This window comes from Daldinia childiae, assembly GCF_008694065.1.
Source record: "Daldinia childiae strain JS-1345 chromosome Unknown Scaffold4, whole genome shotgun sequence".
NCBI lineage: Eukaryota > Fungi > Ascomycota > Sordariomycetes > Xylariales > Hypoxylaceae > Daldinia > Daldinia childiae.
Window position 1 is genome coordinate 2,631,805 of NW_022984645.1, and position 21,276 is coordinate 2,653,080.

A 21,276-nucleotide genomic window follows, 5' to 3' on the forward strand; every position below is an offset into this window, starting at 1 on the left:
TCATTCCTCCGAAACTCTCCAGACGAGCTTCTCTCCGCTCACCCCTCCCGTCCGAAGTAATTCCAACGCCTTGGTAGCTCTCTCCAGCAGAGTACGTCCTTCAACCACGCGGATGCGATTCGGTACCACGTGACCTGCAGCCAGCATGTAAGGCATGATCTCTAGTTGCAGTTTTTCCTTGAAGAGTGGGTTCTAATTGGTAGGTTTGTGGTTAGTTTATGGGTGAGCTTCCGGAAACTTGGGAAGGGTTGAGACTTACTCTCCAATAAAAAAAAGTCCGCACTCCGCGTACATTGACGCCGTCTGCCCACTGGGCGCTGGTGCTTGCATCCATCGAGTACTCGGGTACATCTGTCTCCGTTGCGTGCTTTACGATGACCGGTAGCATAATCGCGACAGTCGTACCGCTCTGGGCGATCTTGGAAATCGGACCAACCGATCCATCTTGTGAACCGATGCAGTCGACTATCAATGGAAAAGCTGGGGCGTCCCCTTTCTTATATGTCTTCAGTAAATCATCGACTATTGTTGGACTTCTATAGTCAAAGCTTCTTCGACGCCTAATTTCTTCAGAGATTCGTGATGGCGCGGCGATGCGGTCGCAATCAAGTGATGGTAACCATAAAACTTTAGGACTTGGATAGTAAGTTGTCCTACAGAGGATGCAGCACCCCAAATCAATATCGGGTCATCAGCCCTGGGTGGGATGTAGCCTTTGGGCTTCGGCCACGGAGTAGGGAGGCCCAAGTCCGTGGAGATGGCATTAAACGCCGTGACGAAGTTTTCTGGTATCGTAACAGCCTCTTCCATCGATAAGTTATCAGGTATCTGTTGATTTAACTATTAGTTTTTATACCATGATATGGAAATTTGGTATTATCTTCGGTAAGCGTCACAAACCTTTCCAAAAACCCATTCAGGAGCAGTGGCATATTCCTGATGACTCTTCCACTTCGGTTGCTGATGAGCAAAGCCAATGACTCTATCACTAACCCGTAGGTGCTTCACATTGGGCCCAACTTCGACAACAATGCCAGCTGAAGTAGATCCAGTTCTAAATGGCGTTTCAATCAAGAGCCCGCCGTCTGCCTGATGAAGGTCCAAGGGTGTAGAAGCTGTCCACTTGACATGAACCCGGATTTCATCATCTACTGGTGAGATCGTGGGGAATTGATGTATCTCATAAGGGGCTCGGGGAGCTACGATGACAAGACCGTTATGTGTTGGAGTCGTCATGGCGTATTTCTTATATTCTTAACAATTTATCAATTGGATATTGAGTCAGTCAATGTCGCTGCCGCCAAGTGGTTCATTTTAGATCTACGAAAATAGCTTCGATTTTATATTCGAAGACGTGCTTACAAATGTTAACCTCCTTTCTAGAACGAGTGAGTGTATTTATAATCGATAGTATGGGGCTGTTATATAGAACCACTTTCACTAATCTTGTTTTGGGTCGTAGCACTAACGATGCTAGCTAACATGTTGTTTGGAAGTTTTAGAGGGTTTAGGTAATGGCATGATCAAATAGGAAGCATTGCGCGATGCGATCGAGTATAAATAGAGTAAAACAATTATAAAATGTTATTGAAGCTGGGTACCTATGTTTTATCACGGGTGTTCCTTGAATATTCCACAAGTTTCGATTGTTCTCATGTCCTGTTGATATATGATGGCCCCACTCTTACTTGTTAACATGACGGGAAAGATTGGATAATGAAGTTCTGTTAACTACCGATTTATATTAGTATAGGTACCTAAGTTACCTATCTATGTAATTTATTTAATCTGGTAATAAAATGCGTTATGCCTGTCGTTTTGGTTTACTCTGAGAGATTTCATGTGTAAGTTGAGGATAAGTGTTCTAGCCGCCTCATTGATACTACTTGAACATTGTAACACAACTCGGATGCGTGCCACTGCGCCGTTTAGGATTTAGGTTAACATAAAAGAGTTAAGATATTATAATTCGTTATTCTTAAACATAGTTTAGTAGTATAGGTGCTATGAGTACTCAATATTTTCCCTGGTTCCTGAACTCCATTCCATATCCTCTCTTAATATGCAACCTGTACGTTGAGCCCAGCTGATTCTCTTTCAAAGTTTCTATGTTGCGAAACTTGGTACCAGAACTTCTCCAAGAGTCCTGCTCCCTCCTTTGCGATCGTAACGGTCTCCTTCAAACCGTCAGGGGACACATTGCTCATGGTAACAACACCATATGATTCAACCGCCTGCTCGTTTGTCGACACTTGAATCTCTGGTAATGCGAAAGCCAATTTGAATAACTCGACTGCTTCGCCTGTACCTCCAATAGGCTTAAGATGTCCGAACGCTTCGCGGAGCCAGTGTAGGGCACGCCCGCTCTTAGAAAGAGTCTTGATCGATTCAGCACCGCCAGGAACGAAAACTGCATCGAACATGGTAGATCGCATCCCTTCAAGGTGGTGGTCAGGTTTCACACCACTGCCTGGTGTCTTCGATGCGCCAGCGGGGAATATCTCGGACCTGCGAGTTCCGATGGTGAACGGTAATGCACTAGACGCTTTGACCGCCGCCTTAATAGCGCTGTAGACAGTGTTGTCAAAGCCGTCTGCAATGATAATAGCAATGCGTCGGCTAGCAATCGTCGGTTTCGCTGGCGGGAATTCAAGCTGGCTAAGCTTACTAGTTTTCTTGCCGTGGTTCGGTCTAGTTCCTTTCTCAGGCTTCGGTCCTCCGACCAACTCAGCTACGGTCTGAGCAAGTTCCAAATCGATATCAGCTAATCGTTGGGTCATGCGCTCGTAGACAATGGGATCGTCACAGTGGTCTAGTTCGAATGAGAACGCGGCAGCAACATGACTCTTCTCCGGTTCGGACAAGCTGTTATAGAACAATTGGGCCTGGTTGTAATGCTCTCGGAATTTTACACTCTTGGATCGCGCCTTAATACCTTGGACATTGAAGGGGGGCTCCGGGTATGCCCCTTCTTGCGCAGTGGCCGGCGGCCGTGCCTCGAACCTGTTGGGCCAGTAGTTAACTTGCCCTTTAGTGATAGTATGTCTTCCTTGGCCATCACGGTTGAAGTTCATAACGGGGCAGACTGGTTTATTAATAGGAAGTTCTTGCCAGTTGACTCCAAGACGGGATAGCTGTGTATCTTGGTAGCTAAAGCTACGTCCTTGCAACAGAGGATCGTCCGAATGAGCAATTCCTGGAACCATGTGCGACGTGCAAAATGCAACCTGTTCGGTCTGGGGGAAATATTCATCCACGTTCTTGTTAAGTTCGAGCTCGCCAATGTATCGGACCGGGATAATATCCTCGGGCCAAAGCTTCGTCGCATCGAGAATATCAAAATCAAATTCGTGTTCCCGAGACTCTGGGAGCACTTGGATGCCGAACTTCCATTTCGGATAAGCGCCGTTCTCAATCGCCTCCCATAAATCCTTGCGATGGAAGTCGGGATCTTGACCTGCAATCTTCAAAGCTTCATCCCAAACTAACGAGTGGACGCCAAGGTCGGGCGTAAAGTGGAACTTGACGAAGTGACGCTCGCCCTTCTTATTAACTAGAACAAAAGTGTTTACGCCAAAGCCCTGCATCATCCTATATGATCGCGGAATCGCTCGGTCTGACATCGTCCACATGAACATGTGAGTGGCCTCGGTATGCATAAACACGAAATCCCAGAAGTTGTTGTGAGCTGACTGAGCCTGCGGCACCTCGTTGTGAGGTTCAGGTTTCACGGAGTGAACAACATCCGGGAATTTCATAGAGTCCTGGATAAAGAAAACTGGTATGTTGTTTCCAACTATATCCCAATTACCTTCCTGCGTATAAAACTTGATGGCAAACCCGCGAACGTCCCGCACGGTGTCGGCGCTACCGCGAGACCCTGCCACGGTAGAGAATCGAACGAAAACAGGCGTCTCACGAGAGGTATCCGTAAGAACTCCTGCCATTGATACGTCCTCGGCGCTCTCAAATAACCGGAAGGTACCAAACGCACCAGCACCTCGTGCATGAACAACCCGTTCAGGAATTCGTTCGTGGTCAAATCTATGAATCTATAGTAGAGATTAGTGATAGATATTAAAGCAATGGCAGTGGCCATAACCGACTTTTTCTCTAGCAAATGAGTCCTCTAGAAGCATAGGACCTGTCTTGTCATTGCTTGTTACTCGTAACCATTCATCGACATTGCCTATCTTCACGCCAAAGTCGGAAGTAATCCTGTCCTTGGGCGATACCGTCTGGGTAACGGTGTCAAGATCAGCGGCCTTGCGGCCTTTCTCTCCGCCAACCATACTTTTCACTTTGTCCGCTGTATCTGATATAATACTCGATGACATAAGGGGCAATTAGGCGAAGCCGAGTCAAGAGGATTTAATAAATTATAGTGAAGAGAAGTAAGACGAGAAACTAGAAACTTTGCCGATGCGTCTACATCTCCTTCTTGTATTAGAAATATAGATTTCTTAGTCCCGCATCTGTCCGCACTTCCAAGCGGACCTCAGTATCTGTAGGTCACCATCTCACATATAATTGCGTAGCGGAACATGTCATTGACGTCAAGAAACCATCACGACAGAGAAAAAGGCTGGGCTGAGACTGAATGCCGGGTTAGGTGTGGATATGGTAGAGCGATATAGTGGATTGATTTCCCAATTCACAAGTGAATCCCGAGTGCCTCGTGGAATTGTCAAAAGTGTTGATGTAATATATGATACTTAGAGCCGCCATCTCGTCATATCCCTGTCATCTTGAGCTAGACCGTTGCAAGAATGAACCAATCACAGAAGTCATATTAGAATGCGACCACCACATCGGGAAAGCTCGGTTATCTGCCGAGACTACGTAGCATCGTGGTCAACCAGTTGCCCAATAGCTTAGAAGGAATTAGTGATGGTGGTGGATCTCAAAATGACTTGACATACAATAAACGTGGTGTTTTCAGGGGCAAGAGCTCCTAATTTGTGGTCCAATTGACTATTCTAATTGGCTAATCCCCAAGTACCCAGTACTTTGTCCAACATATTTATCAGAAAATATTTTGGAAAAAACATTGGTGAAGTCTGGGCTCTTTTAAGTCCGATGTTGCGTGGTTGAGCCGAGGAGGGATTTATAGAAGAGACCTCCACGGTATACCCCCTTACACTACATCTTGTCTATTTTCAAGCTTTACTAGAGCAGATATGTCACAACAGGTATATATGAGAAATGTAAATGTATATTCTCAGGGGGGTGTCGAAAAGCTGGATGGTGAGGCCAAGAGTCCACAGCCACTGAACATGGCAAACGAGTGTTCGGGTTTGAACTACCAAGAATTCCTACCTTAGACAATTTACTTCCATAAGAAAAAGCCTAGCTATTTCCGCATATCATTCCCTCAAATCATGGGTATGAACCATCCACGGATGTCTTTACGACGGCAAGAGCAAAGACTAATACATATCTCCTAAAGCGAGGACACTTATCTAAAGAATGTTGGCCATTCGCACTCAAGGCAACTTCAAAATCAACCATGGGATACAGCACATAAGAAGAAACTTAAGTAATAAGACGCCCATTTTCACGAAGTAGATATTAAATCGCCTACGAGTACCATACGAAAACGCCATTCGCTTCCAAAGCCTTATCTGGGTATCATAAGAAAACTAAAAGCCCTTGATCCGGATTCATTTATCCGCATCGTCCTCATCCCCATCCCATCCTAACAGACCTCCTAACGAAATACCATACACCGCTATTGCCCAGGCTTCCTAGCGTAGGCAACCATTGTATCAAGATGGCTCTTTCAACCCCCATTTATATTGCCGTCTTGAAGCCGCACTATTATCCAGACTTCTTTGACCACCAGTAACCATTAGGTTTCAACTAGCACAGCTTTAATATTGCATATGATAGCCTGGAGGACCCGGGGTGTAGAACTGGTTCTGGGTTGATGGGTCCGCCTGGTTTACGAATTCGAGCGGGTCGGGTTGCCCCTGAGCTATCACGTTGCTTAGCTGGCCACCAAAAGACGTTGGTGCCGTAGGATTGAAGTTGTACAGATTCGCGGTATCTCGAATCTGGCTCAATCCGTCGGGTTTCATGGTCTCGGCTTGCGGTAACCCCATGTCTAAAGTAAAGTCCAATGACATATCTAAGTTACCAGCGGTCGGTGTTGGATCGGCGTGCCATCCGTAAGGCGTATAAGCTGATGAGGCATTGGTATTGCCCTGGAGAGAAAGGTAGGGATACGTCAGGCCCTGCAAGCGGGTTAGGATCTTGGCTATAAAGATCTTCCGTGGGAGAGAGTGTAGGTTGCATCAGGAGGGTATTCATATTATTAGGAGCATACCCCGCTGGAACCTCCTGATGTCCCTGCGATAGATCCTCCGTATATCCAGTATATCCGTTATAACTTGGATCTAATTGCAAGGTACTCTCTCCCGTCTCTATTTTCTCTGCCGTGTCATTGTCCGCCTGGCTGTCCCTTTTCCTCCTGTCCTTTTGTGCATCTAAGTGACCGGGAGTCTTGCCACGCTTCAGATCACGCCCGCGCCTCTTGGTGTTGGATATCTTGTTCTCAAAAGCTGTAGAGCGTTTCTTAACGTTCCCGTAGATTTGACCGTTTCGATCTACAAGCTCTCCGCTCTTGGTTGCTTTGATGCCGTTCTCTTGAGCAACTCGAATTCCAATAGCATTCTGAACGTCACGCTCTCCGTTCAGCTTTCGGTTTGTGGCCTTTTGCTTTTAGGGTGTCAGCTGCGTTTTCCTTTGATAATCTTATATCAGACTTACGTTAAGTTCCGTTCTTGGGCGCCAAGCAAGACGGTGCTTGAAAGTAGCATCTTTAAAGAGAGAAATAACGACGTCCTTAGACAACTAAGCCAGTAAGTGTTAATACAATAACCATTTTAGGGGATCATGCAACATACTCTAAGGGCGTCGCACACTGCTTCGAACCTCTCCATAAAGGATCCGTACGAGTTGTACGGGGGCTCCTTGCAATAGAGGTAGTTTGGAAGCCTACACTGTCCTATTTGTGCGTCTCGTGTCGACATCTGGACTAATATTAGCATGGGGACTTGATTCAAGGTTGTATACTCTTACCAATAAAGGCCATAAGGCTAACTCAAACTCTAAGTCAGCATAATTCCCTTGCCGGAGGCGCCTGACGCTCTGTGAACCCTCGGGTTCGTATGTTTGGCTGCAATCATGTGCAGCTTCAAATAGCAGCTTCACTAGCTGCTGTTGACTGTGGGAATCAGGTGGGAAGTCGGAACAATCACCCCTTGGGCGATTGTGGATTTTCAAGTATTGATCATTAACTTGACGGAAATGGCCAAAATCTTGGATCAACCCTTGATATGTGCCGCTATTCGAAGACATCATATGCTCCATTTGCACCTGAGTAGCTCCATGCGTATCTGTACCCAAAGTAGGTAGCATGGGTGCGCTCACACTCGTTGACATCGTCCGGGGTATTTCAATTTGCGGGTATGTGTTGATGTTATAGTTGGGGTGGAGCAGAGGTAGGACACAGAGGATTCTTGTACTGCTCCTCCAGTTGAGTGATATAACGAGTCTGGCTGTTGGAGAACATGGTGTTTAAAGGGAGAGCAAGTCGGTAAAGCGAATTGGTGAAGCAAGCTAGTAATGTGTAGGTGCTAGAAGTGAGGTAATGAGTAGATGGAAACGGCGGCAGAGAAGAATGGGTAGAATAGAATATCCGATGAATATTAGGATATTTGTTTAGAGTATGAAGGAGATGGGTAACTTCTGGTAGGGATGGGGGCTTGGGGGCTTCTGGTTTATATTAAATTGGAAAGAGGACGACTTACTCTAAGGGATCGTAACACGAGTACCGGTTATGTAGTGTCGTGTGAGCAAAAGCAAGGATAGCAATGGTAGGAGCAAGTGGGATAGCAAAGAGGAAAGAAGAGCAACTGGTGATTGAGCAAAGTTGTGGATGGTGAGTTAGAAGATGGGATGAACAACACGGGATTTGTCTAGGTTTATATGTGTGACCTTGGTTCCCACGAAGGGGTAGAATAGAAGGCACGTCTCCCAATTTGGAAGTTATCGTGAGTAACTTCAATAGGAGTAGATCGATGCTACTAATGGACATGACGCAGGGAGGTTTTGGTATCTGCCAATCATAAGGCGGAAACCTACTAGAATTCCATCAATTGGTAGTAATTAGACCTGATGGGAATCAGAGCGGAATAGATATTATCTCGTGACTTGGTACTTTATCTGAACAAACAGCATCATGTTCGATAATCTACAAGAGTAAACTTGCACTAAGATTGTGGACCCACGTCTTACGGAGGCTGTGATTTGACAAAGTCACATACTAACGGGATGGATTGGACAGAACTGAAGCAGGACACAATAGATAGAAGGAACATGTTGGATATAGCAGCCAATAAAACAGCAGAATAGCTTTGGTAGCGAGCAAGTTCGTTATCTAAAGGAATCTGATATTCTAGTAATTACGGGGAGATGCTGAGTTGTTTAGTGGATTGAATGGATTTTTCCTCAATTCTAAAGAAGAACCTGAATTGGAATGGACAGATATTCTACGAGGGCTATCTGACGAGGAGGGATACTTGACGGACGTGTGAAGACGAAGTACTACACAATCCTGAGTAATTGCTAGCCTCGTGATTTGGTTATCAAGAAAGGGGGTGAGGCTAGATAAACTATTAGCACATAGACCAAGACACATCAAAAGCTGCCTGGTAGGAATAGGAATATTGAACGTGTTGGAGAGATCGATTTTTTTAAAAAAAATTTTAAGGAAATAATATGTGAAATAGCATGTCATTATATTTAGTATATTAGGAAGATAGTCCATAGTAATGGCACAACGGTCTTTTTGTAAGAGAAAAAAACCAGGACGAAAAGATTGAGGGGTAGTGATAAACAATTATTCCATGGTACTGGTATATTTACCTCCTAAGGCATTACATGTTCACTCAAATTCGAGAGGTTAGGCAGTAGTAGATCCCTTTTAGCGATATTTTGGGGTGAGGTTAGTAATTCTATGTCAACGATACTATGGTCAACAATACTTAGGTATGTTTGCTACTTCTGGTGTTTACCCCTTTATGTTTACCCCTTTTATTTATCATCCACCAAGTGAGTCAGGTAGGAGAGATAACATACCTGCGCCTCAGGCCTTACTAAAAAATTACCCACAAAGCCAGATAAAATACATTCAGATTGAACAGAGAGGACCGTCCAATTCCCTCTAGGACTAGTTATCTGTTCATATCCTAGAATTCTTAATTCAAGTCCGTGAGTTGTAAATCTATGTTAGTAACATTTTTTAACTTCACCAGTTAGGCACGTGTAGACAGCTGTAGACAGCTGTCACCACCTGACGTGTGTGCTGATCCACTTGGCCACTGCTAGTAACACTTCTAAACTTGAAATGGATCCATATTGAAAAACGTTGAGTGTGTATCACATTTTTGACTTACTTTGTTCCCCATTGAAAACCTAAAGGAGTTTTCTCGGAGTTTTCACAAAAAGCGTGCGTCTACTAAGCACATAAGGGTGCTATTATTCTTCCAATTGCCCAGAAACATGTCGAGATGGGCCGTGGAAGGTTCAAACAGACAAATAGCCATGATATTGCAAACGTAACAACCTATAATTACATAGAACTCAGGAGTTTCAATTTATTCACCAGGTTAGAAGAATCTATTGAAATCAATAATTTCTAACATTTTTTCTTTTTGCCAAACAAAAAAACAAGCGCAAGCGAAATATTAAGCTAATTTATTCAATGGTTAAATACTTACAATACTCAGCTCTCGGATAGTTTTATAGAGGGAATCCGGTAACTCCAAATCAAGTACCTAGTTAACTTATGTCGCAGCCACCAATGTCGAGAATAAAGCTCGAATTGGTCTAATATCGTCACAGTTCTATGTGGTTTCATCCAAGCGGCCTACATGTCATTTTCTTGGGTGTTATAAAGAATGTATTGACTATCAACGTTTTGCGTTATAGCAATATGGGTATCTTGCACCTTCAACCCCCGTTTTAGAAGTAAGTGTAGATCTATGGAATCTAGTTCTGGTCGAGTCCAGGTCTATCTAACCAGTCTACTATCGAAATTAGTCTGGAGCAAATCTGGCTCCACAGACTTCGTTAATCGAAGCATTATCAAGTTTATGCACCGGTGGTTGTTGTTACTGTCAACCATATTATTGGTACCAACTAGAAGCAGTAGAAAGAGTTAAACCCTTAGTTCTCAATCTCCTCGCGACTTCCGGCCTCATCACTCTTCCCGCTCTTTTCACTGTAAGCCTTCTCGTGAACAACACCAGCAGGGCCAGCAGAACGCGCCGCACCCCTAGCGGCAACATCGATAAGTCCGTACTTAAGAGCTTCTTGCTCGACCTCCTCGGGACTGAGAAGAGGTAATTCTTCCGCAGCCTTGACATAAGACTTATTCTCAACGAATCCCTTAGCGAAGATGATGTCAATCTCTTCCAGGGATCGCTTGGCTGTTTCAGGGTAAAAGAACCAGATGATGGGCAAGAAGCAGGCGTTAACGACGGCAAAGAACAGATAAGTGCCCCAACCAATGTTGCTGATCATAATCGGCGTGATCATGACGATAAGGACTGTAATAACCAATTAGTTACCGATACTTATAGAAAGGAGAAAGGAGTTTAATAAGCTTTGCCCGACGATTCGGGCAACGACCTAGTACCATAAAATAGCGATAAAGGAGACATAAAATTAATACATACAGTTGAATAGCCAGTTAGTGCAAGTCGAAGTAGCGTTCGCCTTCGCGCGAGTCTTGATGGGGTTGATCTCAGCAGGATACAACCAGGGGAGCGGGAGCCAAGTTGCGCCAAATGAGGCGATGTAGGTCTGTCAATAAACTATTAGCAAATCTCATGTAGTTAACAGATTCCATGAATATGAAACTTACGAAAAGACCGACAGCTGCACCCTTAGCCGCGTTGGATGCTTGACCGGGAATATGAGGACCAGGAATAAGACAAGCGAATGTCAGAACCATCGATAGGCACTGTCCGATAGTTCCATAAAGGAATAACTTTCGTCGGCCAACCCGCTCGATGATAAACCAAGAGGTCGTAGCAAAGATAGCGTAGACAATCATGTTCACGCCACCCATTAGTAGTGCCATGTTCTCGTCGCCTGGAGTGATGCTGTCCTCAAAAAGAATAGGGAAGTAGTAAATGACTGCATTGCAACCACCTATTTGCTGCATCAACTGACTGCTGGAGCCAAGCAACATACGTCGGAAATGTTGAGTCTTGCCACCAGTAAAGAGGGCTTTGACCGGGGTGCTCTTCTGGCCGGTGAAGCCACTGGCACGGATAGAATCCAAGATGATGTCTCGTTCCGTGTGAGTCTCTTCGCTGCCCATTTCAAAACCTCGCAGGGCTGAGATGACAGTCTCGGCATCCTCATACCGCTCGTGGGTGAGAAGCCAACGGGGACTTTCCGGCAGGAAAACCATAGAAACGCACACGAAAATACCAAAAATGATCTGGAAAGCGATAGGGAAACGCCATGAAAGGTCTTCGCTGCCAAAACTGCAGCCATAGTCGATCCAGTATGCGATTACAGTACCAAATGCGATAATACCGCCTTCGATACAGATAAGTAAACCTCTGTTGGAAGTTCTGCTACATTCGGCTATAAAAATGTTAGAATTGGTATAAAAAACTAAAACATAAAAGTCCACATAGCGCCGCATAAGAGTTACGTACCTTGATAAGTTGGAATAGTGGAGGTGTTGATACCATTGCCGACGCCAGTAACAACTCTACCAATAATGAATTGAGCTAGCGGTTGATGGCCCGGGAACGAAGTGACTTGAATTGTGGCGCCGATAATCATGATAAATCCTCCGAGTATCATTGCCTTCCTTCTGCCAAGTAAATCACCGACTCCGAGAATAAACATGGCGCCAATGAGACATCCGATCTCGTAAATAGCGGTGACAAGACCTTGCATAGTCGGATTGCCTTTTACTTCTGTGAATACATTTGAGAAATGGGTCGAACCAATGATACCGCTCATTCTAAAACCGGGTCAGTATTTTTGAATTATGCTAGAGTAACGTTATTGAAACATGATGCGACCCGTGCACGACAACGTCGCGGTCGATGAACATGTACAGGTGGTATCATAGGGGACTTTGGGTGGTATTACAACTTACACTCCTTGATCGTAACCGAATAGCAAAAATCCCGTAGTAGCCACCGTACTGACCATTATGGACAGCGACCCCCTGAAGGCCCATGTACGTCGGCGTTGTCCCCGTCGCCGCCGCCATGATGAATTATACGGTTCGGAGTTTAGTAAAAAAGAGCCAACGCGTTGTAAAATATCCGAGGGTTCACAATTATGCAGGCAGATCTAACAAGATCTCTCTCTACAAGATCTCTCTCTCTAATGGTGGCCTCGGCGAAAATGAGGGGTGAAATTTGACCGACTCCGGATTTTCAATCTAGTACCAGACTGAAGGGACGTATGGAGGTGTGGGAGTAAGACCTGGAGAGTCCGGAGAATGGCGGGCCTGACCCTCATATAAATGATGGAGAAATGATCCAAGTTTGTTTGCTGACAAAGGTCATTAGACATGCAGACACTTAGACACTGTATGCAGACAAAGCCAAGGAGATCAAAAAGGCTCGTGAGAGGTGGGAACTGTACACGCAGACCACGCTAAACTGAACTTTTGCACGAGAACTACAGATGGCTACAGATGGCTACGGCTACGAAAGGTGGTACTAAGGCTGGCTCTCAGACTCATCCTGGATCTTTTGAACCAAGCTTGAACCAAGCTTTTTGTCCATGCGTACCAGTTGGCCAGTTGGGATTACAACTCTGCAAGGCCCTGCATGCCTGTTGGACCGGGGCCGAGCCAACCGCTGATCTTGCCGATCTCTAAAAAGTTTCCCTTTGGCTACATTTGGCAACCTTTGTTAGTCATGGATGTTGGTGGAGTCGAGTGAGTCGAGTCCCAATACGTTTATACGGTTGATTTCCGTGTTAGGCATGCTTTCCACTTGTCATGGTATGACGACCGGAAAGATGAGGTCATATCCTTAGTATCCTAGCACGTCCTAGTATTGCCCGGTCATTGTCCCATTATTCCCTCGGTTCGGCTAAGAGGATGCTAAGAGTAAAATTTGGCATTGGGCTGAGCTAACTGGTTGAATTCAGGGGTCCAGCGGCATTCCCCCATGTAAGGCATGCAAGGTAACGGAATGGCTTGCCTTAGATACCTAAAAATCATACGCTAGCATCGGTCTAGTCCTCAGTCTAGTCCTCAGTCCGTTTAGTTCATCTTCAAGTCTCTTCACCCCCTTCACCCAGTCAGGCCAGTCAAAATTCAATTTAGCAAAACTCGCCGATAAAGCTTTGTTACTAAAAAGAAGAAACGATGTTGTAATGTCATACATGATACACGAGGTAGTGTATTGTTTTTCTTTACATTCAATGAATATATGATGAAAATGCTACGTAATAAGAGGAATCGAAACGTCGTAACTAGTCCATCTATGTAAAGAATGGCTTATCGACAAAGGTTTAAAAAGGGTGCGACTACTGGGCTGACAGAACTATTATATACAATATGTACAATCATTATACATTGTGGCGTTTTCGGCTTTCCCAAGTAAGTAGAACCGGCTAACTAATGTATGATCGTCACCGACTATTGCCGTTACCGTTCCCTGAATCCTTCAAATCTCCAAATCTATGCGGGGGTTAGGAACGACCTTTTTTTTCCCCCTCGATGGGTCCTTGCAACTTCTTGGGGGTACCCCAGGCTTTTCCACCTCTCCCACCGTTCCCCCCCTCGCCTCGAGTCCCAAGAACCAAGGATTACCAAGACAAGGGGGCCCTATCAACCACAGTAGATACCCCCGCTGTAACCGCACACCGTGGTTTTTACGTGGGGCTCCAGAGTGGATGATAGAGTGGATGATTTAGTGGAGGTTTATTTCCACTACACGCTCAATACCCAACGAGATCCAGCAATCCTCCTCCTTCAGGGTCCACTATCGCCATCTAATAGCCCTATTGCCCGGCCAGAGTTCGGTGAGATATTCCAAGGTCTTACCTCGTTCGAAAGAAAGATGCATCGCGGATGATACAGCCTGCATGAATTCTCAGGTATTACAACTAAAAAAATCCCAGGCGCGCCACATGAGTGAGAACTGACGAGACTTGTGCATGAGAGATTCTGGTTGGAAGAAATTCGCAATCAGATGCCCTCCTTCCCCAGGCGCACCAACAATCGCCTAGTTATACTCAAACAGGAAGATGATGTTCAAAAGCTGTCAAACTGGCAGAGACGCGGCGCCGCTGCATGTTGACCCGAAGGTTGGCTGGCTGGTTGGCTGTAAGTCCACGCGGCTGCATTGTTCTTCCAAGTCTACGGGATGAGCTAAAGCACGATTTTTACCGGCCGGTATCTCGCGTCAGGCTGCAAGCATGAACTAAGATTCATGTCGATCTGCATCAATCATAGTCTGTGGCTTTTCTGTTTGCCAGAATCGAATTAGTGTAAAACATATAATTAGAAATAAATTCCACAATATTAGTTAAAATCTCGAAAGAAATAAATAATAATAATAATCAACCAAGTTTACGAGGTTTGCAAAAATCCGTACGTAGCAACCAGTAATAATAGGAGTGGGAAATGCAAGGCACGATTCCTATTAAAATTTGTAAGAAATATTCGCCATGTCCGGAAAAAACTCGCGTTTATTTGGAGAAAAGACAGGCAAGTTTCAGCTTTTCAAATTTCTCATTATAGTAAGCCGGAAGATAGATCTTCATTCTAACCAACGACGATAAAAAGGGGGTACACATGGTATATATAATACGAGCACTCCAATACGCGGCGCTTAGGTGGCTCGACAACGTGAAAATGAAGTCATTATGCATACGAAGGATTCTTGCGAACATTAAAAATTCGAGCTATCACATGCTTATCTTAATGCTTTTTTTTACTAACTATATACGAAGGAATGATATGCGGATAAGGGTTTGTATGTAGTATAGTGTATACACAGATCTAGATATTACGAATACAATGCACGTGGAACTGAAGTAACTCTCCCCCTTACATCCTTGCATCCCCTTACGGCGTGTAACGGGCCACCAAACTTCCCCAGGACCCTGTGAAATCTGGCTGTGTGAGGATGTCAGTTCCATCCCCGAGGTGGAGAGCCGTCTGAGTACTCTTTGAGCATATACCGTATGCTTTGAGGTTTATCGGTGTCTCGGAAATCCAATGCATGTGGTCTGCCGTGGAAAAAAAAAAGTCAGTAACTTATGCAGGAATAGGAGATTAAATGACTGCTTCTTCTTAACTTACCCTGGCAATCTCCCGAACATCCCTGGTAGCCCGGGCCGCTAAAGAAGGCCCAGGATGCGGATGCGTACGTGAATATATCGGAGCCGCCTTGGATGTAGTTCGCGAACCCCATTCGGCATCTTTTATTTCCATCATCACACACATGAGAAATCCGGGTCTCCCCAGTTCTTCGCATCCGGTTTCCAAGGAGATGGCGGTATTTGCTGAACATTATCGCCCTGGTCATAGTTCGTCTCCGATTGTAGCAAGCTAACCATAACGTTTTTCGCGTTTCGCAAGTTGAGTTGATACAGCCACCAATGTTCACTGCCGAGCGCGTGGAGCCAGGTGCCCTTGGTAGACTCGACAAGCACGCCGCCCTTTGCAGCTATACTACAACCGCCGCTCCCTTCGGTGAAGTGGTCGGCAACCCAATTCCAAACATTCTCAATGTACGCGGATGAGCTAGAGGTGAGATGTAATCCAATGAAAGCTGCCTGACATTCGTTGCTCGCATCGCCGCAAGCGTCAGCAAGCGCAGACGCTCCAAGCGTGCCACCGACGGTAATTAACGAGTTCCACAAGGCCACATCACCGGGGGACGAGCCTGCAATATTAAATTGCAGAATAATAGCACCAGGAAGGACATCGGAGACGGTGAACCGCATGTCTTGGATTTGAGCCGTTCCAACGTCGCCATTTTTGCCGACAGAGACAACCGGTTTCGGATTAGCCGAGTCCTTGAACTTGTCGCCGTTACCAGTGATCGTCGCCCAAGCCTCGCCAACAATACGCGAGCCTTTTGGTATAATTAAAGTATCGTCTACTCTATACTTGCCGAATGGGAAATAAGCAATCTTGTTATGTCTGCCGCATATTGTAATACTTGGTTAAGTGCCCCCGACTCGTCCACAGTGTTGTCTCCAAGGTACTTTGTGACCACCATTTTGGCTGAATCTTCACGTTGATAAAGTCCGAGACAGGGTTCTTTGCATAGCTGGGAGCGGGGACAACTGGGATACTTGCCATCCGGTGCCAAAGCAGCGGGTCGGTTCAGTGTGAGGACACGGGGCCGTAGATAGGATTGCCATTCACGGTGTTTCCGTATGACTAGTTATCCACATGGCTTTTAGGACCTAATGCCGTTTCTCCCCGTACTTGAGCAATTCTGAGTTGGTATCTTGTCCAGGTTCTCAAAAGGAATGATGGGTATCCTATTAGCCTCTCGTTAGTTTCTGTCAACTGACAGTGTTACGAAGGGGTTGTGACCGTATTCGGGTCTCGCGAATAAAACGCATTGAAAGTTATGGAGTAGAGAAATTATAAGGGGTCAACCCCGTGGGGTCTCCTTAGTAAGAACGACGATCACTGACCTGAAGTTGCGAAAGTCACGCCAGAACTGATGGATTTTGCGTCAATGAGGGCAATCCACGGGGAACCACCGTCATGCCTAACTGCGGTTCCCACGGTATCGAACGTCGCGCCGATAATACTAATAGTATTCCCGCCGTTTATCAGCATACCAACCGAGTTTTCGTAAAAATAAATGCTCTTGTAAAGGGCTTGCTGATGGCCATTATGCCAAATTCCGTTCTTGATCGATTTTATTAGTAATTTTCCCACCATGTCAACTGGAAGAGGGTTCTATGCTAATTACCTGGCCGTGTTCGACTCGAACGTCAGCTAGACCGAGAGTAGAGCCCCTCCCAAGTTGGATACCAGTATGTCCATTGCCGTTAACAGGTGATGCCATAACAATTTTGATATTCTGCAACTGAGCGACTTGAGCAACTCCCCAGCCGAGTGCAGTGAATTCGTTACCTAGTAATCATTGTTAGAAACAGGCCCAGGAACTCGTCATAGTACCAGAACAATATTACCTCCTGGAATACTAGTAGTGTCAAGTATCACATTCTTTACTCCAACCGCAAAGGAAAGTTCTCCTTCCCATCAGTTCCCGGATCCTGACCTGTGACACATAGTTAGAAAAATCCACGCTCTCTTTTATGGTAAGACGGGCTTACCAGATAGAAGGGTTTGCTCTCCCGAGAAGCCGGCTGCGGCTTTAATTATAGGCGGCTGACAAAAGTTAGTGAGTATAGGCGGCTAGAGGTAACTTATACACTTACATCTGTGGCATCACCCATAAGAATAGTATCGGTGTTCATGCGGATGGTCTCGCTAACTTCGTACGTCCCAGGTGGGATATATACTACCTAATTATATCTTAGCCCGAGACCGATGACCTTTCATAGTAAACTCATACCCTTGGTTGAGACGCTAGCCATTGGGAGTTTCGCGAATTGCCATTTCCCGCGTCTTTTATGGCGTTCGCAATACCAGGACCATCGCCAGGCTTTACAGCAATATATACAGGATAGCTGTCATCGCCCAGGTCTGGCGCATAGCCGCGACCCTGGCCCGTGTGGTCCATATTAGCATACCAGAAGCTAGTGGCCCGCTTAGAGATGGTTTCGGTGTCTCCTGGACCCGTGGGATACTGTAACATGAAGCTCTGCCCAGCAGAGCAGCAACGAGAAGCTTAAGGACAGCCATATCGAATATTCGTTAATGTTGTATGAGCCTATGTTGAGACTCAGCAAGCTAGCTAAGATATTTACCTCGCAAAGCTAGCGAGTGAAGTTATATATATTTGAGGCGGCATTGGGCCAGACGCTGGCGGCATTTCTAACGGGGCTTATGAGGATGAGGTCCGTATACGAACTTCGCATCCGGAAGCTGCTTCTGATGACGCCAGCAACACCTAGGGCCCTGAATATTCATACAATCTAGCTGTTGAAACTATGCTAAAGGTTCATGATGATGCCAGATTATTTGATTACGAAGAAGTCGAATGGAGTTTAACATTTACCTCTACATATGTAAGACTTACGGCAGTCGAAGATGACATTTCGCCTTGTAGAGGAGGGCGATCGTTGTTGTCCTTTCCCATTAGCTACCTAATTTATGGTTTTCCATTATCGTTTCCATAATAGTTAGCTCCATTGTCCAATAAGGATAGCACATTGCATCCATCTCACTTTACTTCTCACCGTAGCATCAATTACACCACCCCCCCTAAATCTTATGAGAGACTTTGACCTTGCGTAAACTAATCGATAGTTTAATAATTTACTTAATTCTTCACCTTAAAATATTGATGCAGATCATATAGAAATAACCTACTTCACGTCATGATGACATATCCCGTGAAAGACTTCAAGTCGGTTATGGTACATCGCAAAGAGAGCCATTATATTCTTCGGGCAATTTAGTGAAAGAGTTACCCCGAATCTACTACGTTTCAAGGTAGCTCCTACCACTATGTGGCTATTATAAGGTAGGTAGGTGGATTTGCAGTAGCCCGATATAGAAATAGACCTTCCCTTTTGAAGATGGCCAAGGTAAGGGAACGTAGCAAATTGAGCTAACTTTAGATTTGACAGGTACCTTACCTAGGTATTTATGCAATCCTATAATATCGAAGTTCTTTGCTTTACGAAACCTTCAAATTTAATTTCTGCGGCTCAAACGCAAGCACTGTGTTGTATTAAATAGATAAACTTATATATGTTAGTCAATTATTTTGATTGAGTACTTGGGCTTGAGATATATTATTAACTACGTTAGGTACTTAATATAGGTACTTAATATAGGTACTTAATATAGGTACTTATATATTACTTATATTTGTTACTTATCATCTTCTTTCAATAACTAATGTTTAAACTTGTAGCATTCAACTCATACTAAAAACCTAGATACTAGGAAGTAATTGTCCCCAGAATATCACCCTGCTTTGAAGTTCTGACTCAGCTACAAAACTATTATGCGCACATGATCTAATAAGTTTGAGATCGACGATGAGCTTTATGATTAATGAAGACTAAAGATACATACATAGTACTGGGCTTTATCAAGTTGCTACGCCGATCAACTCATGTAGCTTTAGCTGCCTGATAGATTGCATGAACTCTCGACGGCAGTTTTTACGTCCTCAAATTGTTTGCTTTTCTAGCAAACGTGTACCCGCTTGCCCGTTTTGATACAAAGAACTAGCAATTCGGCGTCGCCCCGTTCTTGATTTCCCGTGTAACAGGAATATGTTAAGAGGTACCTATTAGCTTCTGGGACTTGATCTGCTTTATGTCGATCCATGCGATCTAAACATGTAGGGAGGGTCTGTTAGGAGGTAGGTAATGGGTTAGTTAGTTCATAAGAGCTTCTTTTCGACTCTGACTAAAACTACACCGACCGAAAAGAATCGACCGGTCCATAGTTATTTTGGGCCCATATAACGTTAAGAATTAGTGCTTTCTAGCATATTAAAACGTCCCTCGTTTGTCCCTGTCGTTAGGTCCTTCTTAAGGGATTCATACCAAGCTTATGATACTCTCCTCGGAGTCTACTCGACCCTTATCACTCAATTGACATCCTTGTGCCCCCTTAGCTGTAATGATCTAGATCAAGATAAGACAAAGATATAATTTTACAACGATGTTGCCATCTATAATATATAGTAGTATAATAGTAGGAACCCGCCCCAACTTTGGAATTGCCCTTCAACTCGGCCACCATATTGCGTCATAACCCACCCGTCACCCAAAAACCAAAAAAAACTGACACCTATTGCGGTTTAATCTATGGGACGAACCAGTCCATATTGATCCATATAGAGTGGCTTGTTAGATGTAGTTATGTAGCTGTATACCCAAGTTAACGCAATGAATGACTAGTAGCAACGGGTAAATAAAGAAGTAAAAAATGATTGATACTTACGTGCATCGTCCGTCATGCTGGCGGTCAACGCCCCCTCTTGTAGCCCAGAGGCTCTCCATCTTAAGTCGATGAGGATTCTTCGGCTTGCCCTCGGCAATTCGCTTCTTCTCAAAGTAGACATAAGCAGTATAGAAGACCGGGCTGGTGCATCCAGAAGTGGCACCTTTCTTGCCACGGAAATCAGCAAGTTGCTTCGACTGAAAACATTTACCTTTAGGCTGTCTGAGTTGTGCATATATATCACGGCAAAATTGTGCAGCGGTCAAACCCGGCGTTTTGAGATGCGCGTTGATCTTCCTGCGAACTTCGTCACATGTGTCGTATACTGGAACAGAATCTGTTTCTTCACCAGGTAGAGAAACGTTGTTGATATCCGTCCCGGAAACTAGTGGCACTGTCGCCTTGCTGGCGCCACTGGACCCTGCGGCAGCAGCAGCAGCAGCTTCGGTCTTCTGTCGCTTTTTCACATCCGGCATCTTGAGACCAGCCATCTCTCGCTGTTTGAACCATTGCCAAGCGACATTATAAACCATACTTCCGGCTCCATCCATACTTCCTCTCTTAGACAGAAATAAATTGATGCTTTTAAAGTTGCTGCCGATGGCATGGCAGAACTCTCCTTTCTTCATGATGTCGCTATCCAAAAGCTTGTTGATTTTGCCCCTTACTTGGTTGCAACTCATATCCATGAACAGATGATCAGTTTCGATATGGGAAAGGTCCTGCTTGTATGCGGCAATATCATCGTCTAGCGACGTTTCTGACTTGCGTTTCTTGCCAGCGGTAGCAGCGACCTTCGGGGCCGGTACAGCGACTTCGGTTGCGGGAGGTTGTCCAGCAGCCTTCTTGCCGGACGGCGGAAGAATAGGGGTCTGGTTTGCCCGACTACTAGCATCTTGAAGAGCTGGCCGCGCCGCCTATATTTTAGTTAATGAATCAGAACCATCTTATTAAATGTGGGGCTTACTTTACCATAGAGTCTTTCGTTGCCATAATTGTAGCACCTGAAGTTTATACTTTAGAGCTCAATTTATGTAAAATTATAACTGTAACTAGTTTGAAAAAATAAATCTTTCGTTGTAGAACTATCAAATAGAATAACAAACATAATATAGAGACGTGACGTGACGTGACAGTTTACATCGAGATCA

The 21,276-nt window shown here is 45.0% G+C and overlaps 4 protein-coding genes across 4 annotated transcripts; all 4 read right to left on the bottom strand.

Annotated features, from left to right (window-relative positions):
* GL218_05024 (uncharacterized protein) lies at nucleotides 1-1,236 on the bottom strand (the record flags this gene model as incomplete). Its single annotated transcript, XM_033581657.1, has 4 exons — nucleotides 1-192; nucleotides 260-496; nucleotides 658-828; nucleotides 901-1,236. The coding sequence occupies 4 exons, from the start codon at nucleotides 1,234-1,236 to the stop codon at nucleotides 1-3; spliced, it is 936 nt and encodes a 311-aa protein (XP_033435216.1).
* Nucleotides 1,237-2,057: 821 nt separating this feature from the next.
* GL218_05025 (Catalase-1) lies at nucleotides 2,058-4,337 on the bottom strand (the record flags this gene model as incomplete). The annotated part of the gene is made up of 2 exons (XM_033581658.1): nucleotides 2,058-4,052; nucleotides 4,107-4,337. The coding sequence occupies 2 exons, from the start codon at nucleotides 4,335-4,337 to the stop codon at nucleotides 2,058-2,060; spliced, it is 2,226 nt and encodes a 741-aa protein (XP_033435215.1).
* Nucleotides 4,338-10,233: 5,896 nt separating this feature from the next.
* On the bottom strand, nucleotides 10,234-12,249 carry GL218_05026 (Sugar transporter STL1; the record flags this gene model as incomplete). The annotated part of the gene is made up of 5 exons (XM_033581659.1): nucleotides 10,234-10,616; nucleotides 10,746-10,872; nucleotides 10,934-11,667; nucleotides 11,742-12,055; nucleotides 12,194-12,249. 5 exons carry the CDS (start codon nucleotides 12,247-12,249, stop codon nucleotides 10,234-10,236), a joined length of 1,614 nt encoding a protein of 537 aa, XP_033435111.1.
* A 2,881-nt stretch (nucleotides 12,250-15,130) lies between these two features.
* GL218_05027 (Glucan endo-1,3-beta-glucosidase BGN13.1) lies at nucleotides 15,131-21,100 on the bottom strand (the record flags this gene model as incomplete). The annotated part of the gene is made up of 11 exons (XM_033581660.1): nucleotides 15,131-15,294; nucleotides 15,368-15,454; nucleotides 15,510-16,145; nucleotides 16,720-16,939; nucleotides 17,004-17,167; nucleotides 17,371-17,425; nucleotides 17,476-17,562; nucleotides 17,613-17,861; nucleotides 20,001-20,049; nucleotides 20,126-21,042; nucleotides 21,098-21,100. 11 exons carry the CDS (start codon nucleotides 21,098-21,100, stop codon nucleotides 15,131-15,133), a joined length of 2,631 nt encoding a protein of 876 aa, XP_033435217.1.
* Nucleotides 21,101-21,276: the final 176 nt, after the last annotated feature.